General features: G+C 35.5%; 1 protein-coding gene across 3 annotated transcripts in view; it reads right to left on the bottom strand.

Moving 5' to 3' along the window:
* Positions 1-716: 716 nt before the first annotated feature.
* Dhpr (dihydropteridine reductase) overlaps positions 717-10,661 on the bottom strand; it is a 22,019-nt gene continuing 12,074 nt past the window's right edge. Inside the window, exons 1-6 of one of the 3 annotated variants that reach the window (XM_017612214.1) lie at positions 7,811-7,889; positions 5,077-5,154; positions 4,773-4,915; positions 4,522-4,708; positions 1,086-1,419; positions 717-1,022 (exon numbers count right to left, since the gene is read on the bottom strand). In XM_017612214.1, coding sequence (XP_017467703.1) covers positions 920-1,022; positions 1,086-1,419; positions 4,522-4,708; positions 4,773-4,915; positions 5,077-5,154; positions 7,811-7,874 — 909 coding nt within the window. In that variant the 5' untranslated portion in view covers positions 7,875-7,889 and the 3' untranslated portion in view covers positions 717-919. Of the gene's footprint in view, positions 1,023-1,085; positions 1,420-4,521; positions 4,709-4,772; positions 5,155-7,810; positions 7,890-10,661 lie in introns of those variants that run through there. The other 2 variants (XM_017612213.1, XM_017612215.1) reach the window with 2 other exon arrangements.

Below are 10,661 nucleotides of genomic sequence, written 5' to 3' on the forward strand. Positions count from 1 at the left end.
GATTCAATAATACAAGGTTAGATAATTATTGACAGCTGCGGTTTGACACTCCCTTAAAAAAGGTTGAATTTACGAAGGACGGAGAAAACGGGAGGAATGAAATCTCGGTAGTAGAAAAGTACCCAAAGTAGGCAATTAGTAGTGGAATTCCTTTTGTAAATGCTAATGTATTTGCAGGAAATCTGGCATTTTAAACGAAATGTTGAACGTAAAATTGATGTATCTATGTGAAATACGTAATTTGTAATGCTGTATAAAAACTGCAAAATGACTCAAAATTAAAATAAGACTACTGTTAGATTGATGTAAACATCCAATTTAAAAACAGTTTATGTTTTCATCAGTTAAATATGCTTCATATGCATATACAAATAAACATATTGCACAAACAAATTGTATTATTGAATCATGGTCTAAGCCCATGCATACATTTTGCAGGACAGCGTAGCAAGATAAATGCGATCCTGTGCTAGCTGTTTTAATGTAGGAACTGACAGATATTTCTCCGATTCCACTTGCTTAAATTATTTTTTGCTGTATCTTGTTATTGTATCTGACATAGACTTTTGCTGCTTGCTACCTATGCATGCTGTAACCTTGCAATTGGGTGCTGGCGTGCTCTTGAAAAGTTGGAATAGTATTTTTGCAATTTCGTGCAATCCGTGCAACGTGAGACTTCGAGAATATCCCTAATGTATATTTTAAGCTCACAAAAATATTTTATAATTGGTTTATATTTTATAGCTGATTATATTTAGTACAATAATTTATGTTGAGCACTAGGTACACTATTCTTAGGTATAACATTGTGAAAGATGTTGTAATTATCTTTTAATTATTATACTTTTTTCTTTTGTATATCCCTAACGCCATGAGTCGTTGAAGTACATATAAGTTTTTCCAGCACAAACATTTACATTTAATTAGCTTCAACCAATTGGGTGACACCATCCTTGGTTATTAACTGCAGTAAACCACCAGAATTTGGACGGTCTTTACCTTCAGTCCATTTGTAAAAGAGGCTATTATATAATAAAAACCTCCCATCATTAAATGTTCTAGTTTTGTTATATAGACATTCTTACCCAGCTACTTCTGTCAGAGGAGTCCATGTGCTGAAGTCTGCTTTCGGCATCCATTTGCGATTCATAGGAGTATCCAAAGTGACAGGGAGTATAGCAATAACAATGGAATCAGTGGGTAGTCCAGAGTTTTTACCAGCTAATGAACGAGTTAACTGATGCACGGCTGCTTTGGCCATACCATAGCCAATCATGCCAGGTGTGCCTTGCAACGCTGGTTGAGCTCCAGTCAATGTGAGTAAACCTCCATCCTTCAGGTACTTGGAAGCAACCGTTGCCGATATACTAGACGTCCATACACTTTGTCGCCACATTAAGTTTGCATTTTTAGCCAAATCTACGTGGAAAAGGGTAGAATATACAATGTAAATAAAGTGGCTGCATTTCTTTATACATTCCGGATAATCCCATTTCACAGCCGGAATAAACAGAATGCGTTTGAAATATACGCCAACATATCATCAGGAACGTTCTAAAGAATAAATAAACAAAAAAGTTTATTCCAAACGTTCAGAATGAATCAAGGTACATTGAACAGGTAGTATCAGTAGAGCAGCTGATTTGATTTATTTTCAAATTATTTGGTCTCGAAAATGTCAAATATTTTAAATTTTTTCTCACAAAAATTCTGAATTGTTAAAATCCATTTGCATGTGAAACCTTTTTCCATACAAAACAAGCGATTGAATAGCAGCTTTTGGAACGTTCGCCCAACTCAGCAGCACAACCGCTGATTACTGGCCCTTGTAAAGGATGGATCAATGCTTCGAGAAGCAAACAAATTTACTAGGAAAGAAAGTTGCAACAATTTTTATTTTTTCCAATTTCAATTTTTTATTTTTTATAATTTTTTGTATTTCACATGGCACGCTTTGATTTAGAAGAAAAAATTCAGAACAGTTTTTGACACTTTCGATACCAGAAGCAACAACAAAATACACGCAAATGTTGTTTTTGCTCTACTGATACTACCTGTTTAATGTGCCTTGGAATGAATAAAGAAATGCAGCCAGTATTTTCAAACAATATAAAATGTCAAGGAGCTGCAAAACTTTTCCTGTTCACTTACTTTCAACAATTTGTCAAGAGGTAGGAAAACTTGTTAAGTTTTGTGGCGGTTTGGTTTTATATGTTCTTTAATATTCTTCTCCATAAATATACATACATATCTGCAAAAATATGCATTTGCACCCAACGACAAAAAATCCCTTGAAATATTTGTAAGACTATTTTAGAGATATCTGAACAGAAAGGGGCGCATATCTCGCACACCTTATTTCAAAAGGGAAACAACTCAAAAATCAGATCCGAAAGTATAACTGCTTGTGTGCTTGTATGTACTACATAAAAGCCACACCGGGCACTTACTTACAGAAGCATTGAAACAAAAACGTACATATCGTCGTTTAAAGTACAAAACCGCGTATCAATATAATGCACATCCGCGAATGTGAGGTTGCATAAATTATTTTCTAGAGAGTACGAACTCTCATATTTCAAAATGATTCTCTTTTTTATAAAGCAACCGCATTTCTGGCTAGTATATTTCAGGACGAATGGATAAGGATTGAGCCATAAGCTTGTGGGGAAGTGTGAGCAAATCCAATTTTTGGCAGCAAATGTCAGTTACGCGTTTTTGCACAATGACGACGATATGTATTACATGATATCGGCAACCCGATCTTAGGACTAGTTTTGCCTAGGCTAAACTAGATCAGGCGTGACAGTATTTTTGCGCAGAACACCTTTTTGCGTAGGCGGCCTTCGGCCGCACTTCAAAAAAATAACCCTCATCAGTCCAACTCCAGGTAAGCAGTCCACAATATTGTTGCGTCCAGCTTGTTTCCGCATTGGGCGGATATACATATTAGATCTAGGTAGAACTAGTTTAGCCTAGGAAAAACTAGTTTGTCCTAAGATCGGGTTCGGCCGGTTACGTATATAAGTTAAAGTCGATGTACAATTTCCACATGAGGGGAATTTTACGTAAACGAAGGTGATGCTCACGAATATTTAGTATGAATTTTTGGTTTTACTACTAATATCACTAGAAACTGTAGAGTAAGCAACATTCTGCACAAGTAAAGGAGCCGATTTTATGTGTGGAAGCGAGAAGACTGTTTTATTACAAAACCTTTCTATTATTGAATCATGGTCAATTGCCATATTGCTACTTTTTTCTAACAGCCAATTTCAGCCAAACAGCAATTTAAGTGAAAAATGGTTTTAATTTTTTTAATTCTATATGGAAATTGACAAAGTAAAAAATCATTTTCCATTTAAATTGCTGATTAAACCGGCTGTAATAGTCCTAATGCGGAGAAGGTTTAATATAAGAATTGTTTCTTTAGAGCTGTTTATAAGCTCCAAACCTTTCATACACCGTGGATATTGTTTAAATAACAAATGAAGGCCCAGAAATAAACTGCGTTGGTACTGAGTCAGGCCTTAAAGCAGAGGAGGGCAACCTCGGCTGAGCATTTTTGTAGTGTGCGTGCAATTGATGTCACTGTGTGCGTGCGAACAAGTCGCTCTCCAGTGCTGCTGGAGTCAACCGCTACTTTTGAACCGCGGCTGCACCGACTCCTAGGTAAGTAGCTGCTCTATTAACCCGTGGTAGTGCAGAGTTGAATGAAGCTTTCGCTGCCTTCTCAAGCCTAGCGAGTATTAATACGCGAATACAGCGCGCAGTCGCCCGCCGGGAAGACGCTGCCCAGCTGTGACTTGAACTCTTTCGCTTCACTACTGAAGCAGAAAAGTTGTTTGGACTAAAATGATTCCCCCATATGTATGTGAGCTGTGGAAGGCAGTTTCCCATTGTTTTTCGAAAATTCGTCGCTTGGTAGACAAAACATCGAATCAGAACACTTAGGGCCGTTTTCTGAAGTAACCCTTAACTTTAAAGCTCACTTTATATTTAAAGGTTGGATTAAAAATAAAGTTAAAGTTAAGCATATCTGTTACCTATCTGTTATTAAAAATAAAGCTAAAGTTAAGCAAATCTGTTATCGGTTTTTGACGGTTTTTTTTGGGGCGTTATTTTGTGATCAATAAAACAGTCGTATTTAACCGGAGCTTTTACTTACGGTTTGTGCTAACCGCTCATTGTCAAATACCAAATTTACATTTTTGTTTTGGCTACTTGGTTCACTGTATACACTGTGGTGGTGGCTAAAGCATTAACAATATTTTTATAACAAATAAAAAAAAATTTGCAAAACATTGCGAATTAAAAACCAATAAAATTCCTTCTTTAAGTCACTGTATGCATGTATGTACATATACATACTTATGTAGGTAAGTACCTCAAAAATTACTTACCATTATTACCACAATTACATACATAATTATTCGATAAAACCAAATTCAAGTATCTATCTTGTCGTAGATTCAGAAGGAAGATTTTTTGTCGTCGGGTGGCCTTCTTTGAATTACTAACCTTTGGCGGCATTACCACCCGCCCAGCCACCGGCCACGCAAATTACAGCATCCAATTTCTGTCCATTCAACGCGTCACCAACTTTTGTTAGAACTTCAGCTTCCTGCTCCTCCCAACCTAGATCACGGGGTAATACGATACTGGCGTCCGCGTCTTCGTTAACACTAAGATCAATACTTCCCACCCACTAAAATACATACTTTCGATTTATTAAAATCCAAAATTGTAAAAAGTTAATAGTTGGCTCTTACGTAGTTATTTGATTTAAAGTGTGAAACACAGGCAGCGCCCAAAGCGCCTTTGCCACCATAGACTAGCACACGGCCAACCATATTGATACACTGCTTCACTGAAATGGCCACCGTGTCCGTACAGCGAAAGATTAAAGACACAACTGAATCACGAAGTGATGACGTTTTAATGTGTATCAGAAAAACCACACAAAAATGAAGCAAGAAGGCGTTCGTGCGGGTAGGAAATATGTACGAATAAATAACACTTGTTAGATTTGTGAGCAAATACAAGTTTTTCTACTTTTTGCAATGTATGTATTACATAGTACTGGTACTGCTGCAATTGGGTTTGCTGGCGGTTGATATGCAATCGTTTCTTTTTTTCCAAAAGCCAGTGACCCTGTAAAGAATGAAAGTTGCATACATACATATGTATGCACCTTAGGGTGTTCCAAAAACAGTAAAGTCGGAATTGTAATGCTCTTACCCCCTAGGAGTGTTCTATTGAAGTCAAAAAATATTTAGAGGTCGCTCAAAGCGCTCAAAGTTTTCCATGCATTTTTATATAGGTAAAATAAAATTGTTCGTTGAAATGGTATAAAATTCTTGAAAATCAATAATTTTGGATCGGAAAACTCTGGTTCTCTTCAGAAGACTTCCAATAACAATACCCAATTGTTTATTTAACCATTTTGTAATACTAACGATTTTTTATGGGTCGCCCCATTGCATTTTATACTTATAGTTGCGATTAAAAAATTGTTAAATAAACAATTGGATATTATTATTGGGAATCTCCTGCAGATAAACGAAGGTTTCTGGTAGATAAATATTTATTTTTACTATTCTATACCATTTCTACGAAAAGTTGTCTTTTCCCATATAAAATACATGGAAAACTTTGGGTGCTTTTAGCGACCTATTAATATTTTTTGATTTCAAAATAAAAAATAAGGATATAATTTTTTTCGGTATAGAACAATCCTAGAGGGTGAGAGCATAAAAGTTCCGACTTTACTTTTTCACTTGCATTTTTGGACCGCCCTAATGTACATACATATACGCTTGTATATGAATGCTTTATGTTCGTCTACATATATATCTGTGGACATTCGAAAATACAATTTAAGTCCATCTTTCACGGATAAACAAAATAGCACATGTCGACAGAGCTTTCTTTACTCAGAGCAATAATTTTCATTTAAAAGAAAATATTCAGTTATTGAAAACAGAAACTTCTTCAAAGGTTGTGATTAGCGATAAAATAATTATATATTTCTTTTGAATTACAAAATTTTTCTCTTTGGCAGTAAAATGTGTTTTGTTGACATGTGCTATTTTGTTTGTTCGGGAAGGATAGACTTAAGTTGTTCTTTCAAATGTCCATAGATATGTGTTTTAATTATAGTACATTCCAAATATTTAAAAAAGTATAGTAACTTTTTGCAGCATTGAACTTGTTGGCAAGTAATTGTTAGTATGTTTCATGTTTTCCATGCCTATTTTCACAATCGCTTTAGTATATAACTTTATATGTATGTATTATTAGAACGTCCGTTAAAAAAAAGCAAATTATTTCGCCAGGCGGGACTTCATTTTCTGAATATTAAGTCAAAAGTGAAAAACTCGAATAAGTTCTGAGATTCTCAGCCTCCCTCATTGCGAGAGTCATATCGAATGCAAGTCGTTTTCGAGAATCGAATCGTATCGAAAATTTCACGTCATTGCCTAAAATTTCTACTCGACTAGTGTATTAAAACGGGGAAACTTGGCAGCACTGCTCGCAATGAGGCTGTCTATATTTCTTTTTCAAATACAGAAAGCGACTTATTCGTTTTTTCCCAAATTAAAGGTCTTCGAATTCCTTATCAGCCTGCTGTATGCTGTTTTCCAGTCCAATTATCAGTTTAAGAGTTATCTGTAAATTTATGTCAGAAATCGGTAAAAAATTTCAAGATGCATCGTGATTTTATTGTTAATTTATTTTAAATTTCATACAGCATTATAATAACAATAACTTATTCGTTGTTCCCAAATTAAAGGTCTTCACATCCCTTATCAGCCTGTTGTATGCTGTTTTCCAGTCCGATTATCAGTTTAAGAGTCATCTGTAAATTTATGGCAGAAGTCGGGCAAAATTTTAAGAAGCGTCGTGATTTTATTGTTCATTTGTTTTTAGTTTCATACAGCATTACAATAATAATAATTATATATGTAATTTATTGGCGCTTACACAATATGTTAGTGTTTGGCCGAGCGTCTCCTCCGATGTGTCGCGTGTGGCTTGATGTCAGGGAAGCCAAATCGTGGGGAATTCCCCGATTTGCGGGGACTTTCAGTTTACGTGGGGAATCGGCGAATGGGCCGTTTTTTGTGGGAAATTTCAGGAATTAGGTGTGACTAATTTTTATTTTTTTTATTTTACTAATTTCATGAGTTAAAAAAGTTGCATAAGAAATACAACTGCAACTAAAAGCACTGACTTGCAACCCTGCCAATTATGCAAACAACCGTTGATTTTTTAGAATTTTCTTTGTAGCATTTGCTTTCCTATAGTGAATAAAACAATTTGTTTTTATATGGAGGAAAACCGCAACCAACACCAAACTAAATTCTAAATGGAAAATTTTTAGCCACTTGAAACTTGCACTTTATTATACTAGAACTGAGTGTGCTACAATAACCCAAAATCTTTCTAGGGAATCAAATTAAAAAAGTTCGTAATTTGTACGACAGTTTGTTGAATTTTTTTAATATTGCACAAAGTTTGAAACTTGGATTTGTACGGTTTTTGTTGGAGAATTAACTATATTTTAATAAAAAAAATAGCTCAAACTAAATGACAAAAAGTAATAATTGTGAGAACTTTTCAAAATTTGGTGCGCCTAAAATTTTTTCGACCACTGTATGTATCAGAGACCGGTTTTGAGTAATAATAAAATTAGTGTACTTATTCATGATCCATAAAAATTAGTGCAAATGAGCACTTACACTAATTCAAAAAATGACTAAGAGTAATTTCCACCAAAACAAGAACACACTCAAAATATACTAACTCTTATTTGTGGCGGCAATTTTTTTCTCTATCGAGTATAGTCTACCCAGCTGGATTTTACTCATTTGGTCGAGTGAGAGGCTGAAAATAATTTCAATGAGTTTAATATTATTTGTGTTCTGCTTTGTTATACATCATGTGTGCATTTTTGGTACAATTGTACTTTTTTGATACAATTTCGTTTAGTACGCAGTACTTTTTAGTACAATTTTGTGATGAATACTATAAATATATACGTAGCTCTGAAAATTCACTGCGGGAATTCCTTTTATCTTTTTGTCTTCGCCTTCTCGTTTTTGCCTTTGTAAGTTTTGAAAAAAGGTTTTGAAATAAGCATTATATCATAGCAAAAGGTGTGCTATCAACCTCACATTCCTAGGCAAGTTTTGAAAGAATATTTTCGATACTAAATCTTATTAAAACAAAATGCCAAAATCAGCTTCATATAGTTAGAAACAGTGTCATCGTTAATTCTTTATGTTCTTAAATATCATAACTTCACGACACTCATATATTGACTAGAGTTGACTATTTATTTTATTATTTTTTAATTCTAATTATTTGTTTATAAAAATATAGTTAATTGCTTAACAAAAACTGTATGAAAATAAGTTTAAATCTTTGAACATTAAAAAAATCGACAAACTTTCGTAAAAATTTCGAGCTTTCTATTTCAATTTTAGTATAATAAAGTGCAAGTTTAAAGCAGCTGGAATTTGCCGTCAATGTCATATTATCTAAACGCGTTTTTTTTTTACGAAGAAAATGAGCACCACCTTCATCAAAAAAAATATATATATATTAAAAATCAACGATAAGTCCCAGCTATTTTAAACTTGCTCTTCATTTAAATTGATCGGACTAAAAACGGCATTCTCAAAACATGTATTTCTAGGAAATCGAGTTAAAAGCCCGAAATTTTTACGAAAGTTTGATTTTTTTAATGTTGCGCAAAAATTTAACCTTGGGGTTTTATTAAAGTATATACTGCATTTTTATGCAAATGCAAATAAGTAAAATTAAATAGTTTTAAGATTAATTGCCAATCTTGTCAATATGTGAGTGTCGTAAAGTTTTGATAAGCACTTGAAATATTAAAAATAAAATGTCAAACTTTAGTACTGAATTCAAAGAAGATGTCTGCTTTATCCATGCATAATAACTTTAAAAAATTTGTTTGTTAAGAAGTGTACCTTAAAATATGTGCATACACATTTATGTTCAAAGTGTAAAATGTACCTACATAAACGTTCCCATGAATACCATCAAATCATTGATCTTGAAGGGAATATATGTATGCATGTACTAAGAAAATATATGAGCAAATTAAAAAGTCGATGCAATTTACAGTCGTATAGCTTTTGTATAGATTTCGTACTGAAGGAACAGTTTTATTTCCCAACACTGTGCGACATGCGGGCGCCACCATAAACAAGTGTGAGCTAAAAGTGAGGGTGTGTGTCTTCGCATGCTGTCGCTTTCTCGTCGTTTGTACATGTTTTGTTGCTATAAACGACGAAAATCACTAAATTCACTAAAATCACTCAACTGAGCTATTGGTGCTTCTTAGTGCTCCTACTCATTTCGGTATAACTAATTTGTTTAATGGCTCAATGAGAGAATTGAGCACTACACCAATTCATATCAACAGAGGACTTATTCATTGTACATCCTCTCGCTTTGTGTGCCGAGCGTAAAACAGTGTTAGTGCATATGTGTGAATATTCTGCAATGAATAATATCCACTAACACTATTTCTTGTGTTATTCAATCAATTACTTAAAAACACGAATAATTGCGGTTCCCTGAAAGTGATGTAGAATTTTATCTACTTTCATTTGGTACTAAACCCTTCATTGTATTTTGAAATTCATTTTTTGAATTAATTCGCAATATCGACATCAATTACCCCACTGTGCGATGTTGAGCTCGAAATATTTAACGTTTATATACCCCCTGTCACCTGCTGCCCGGCAGGATATCACCCTGACATAGGTGCGCTCCTCAGAGGTGAAAACCGTAAGGTAGTAGGTGACTTTAATGCGCACCACGATCCTTGGCACTCAAGCCTGTCCAACGATCGTAGGTGAACTGACTTGGCTGAGCAGATAGACGATTCGACATTCTGCACAATGAACGACGACGCACCCACCAGGATTATGGGCAGCTGCTGCAGCTCGCCAGACATAACAATAGTCAGCGCTGGTCTGATAAACAGCATATCATGGCGACATATGCTGAATTTAGCATCGGACCATTTGCCCATAGTCATCTCGATCGATAAACCAACCGACTTTGCTTCCGCGGAACACCGGACCTATATCAACTTTTCTAAAGCTGATTCGAAAGGCTCNCACACTTTTCTGGTGACAAAATCAAAGCTTTTCTAAAAGCATTTAATTGACTAGGTTATTGTTTCAAAAGTTCTTGTTGCTGTTGTTGTTGTAGCGGCTACAACAACCCCGCCCAGGACGGTTGGTATCTCAGTCGTTGTCGTCAAGATCCACTAACGGCAACCCTAGGAAGCGTGCAGTTTCTGTGGGATTTGTCCACAGGGACAAGGCCGTTAGGGTTGTCGGGTTTTCCGGGCATGCGAAGAGATGTTTCGAGTCATGTGGGGTCTCTCCGCATGCCGGACACTCATTCGGCACATCCTCATTCAACCTACTCAGGTAGGAGTTCAACCTGCCGCAGTAGCTGTAGCGAAGTTGTGCAAGTGTTGTGTGTGTCTCCCGAGGCAGATGAAGCTCCGTCTCGTCTATGTCCGGGGGTGGTATGCCTAGAACGGCATTCACAGGTCTAGAGTCTACATAACTCGAGACTGAGTCCCTGTGAATGCCGTTCAGGGCCTG

Source organism: Rhagoletis zephyria, unplaced genomic scaffold, assembly GCF_001687245.7.
Source record: "Rhagoletis zephyria isolate East Lansing unplaced genomic scaffold, Rhagoletis_zephyria_1.1 Rzeph_scaffold_00514, whole genome shotgun sequence".
NCBI lineage: Eukaryota > Metazoa > Arthropoda > Insecta > Diptera > Tephritidae > Rhagoletis > Rhagoletis zephyria.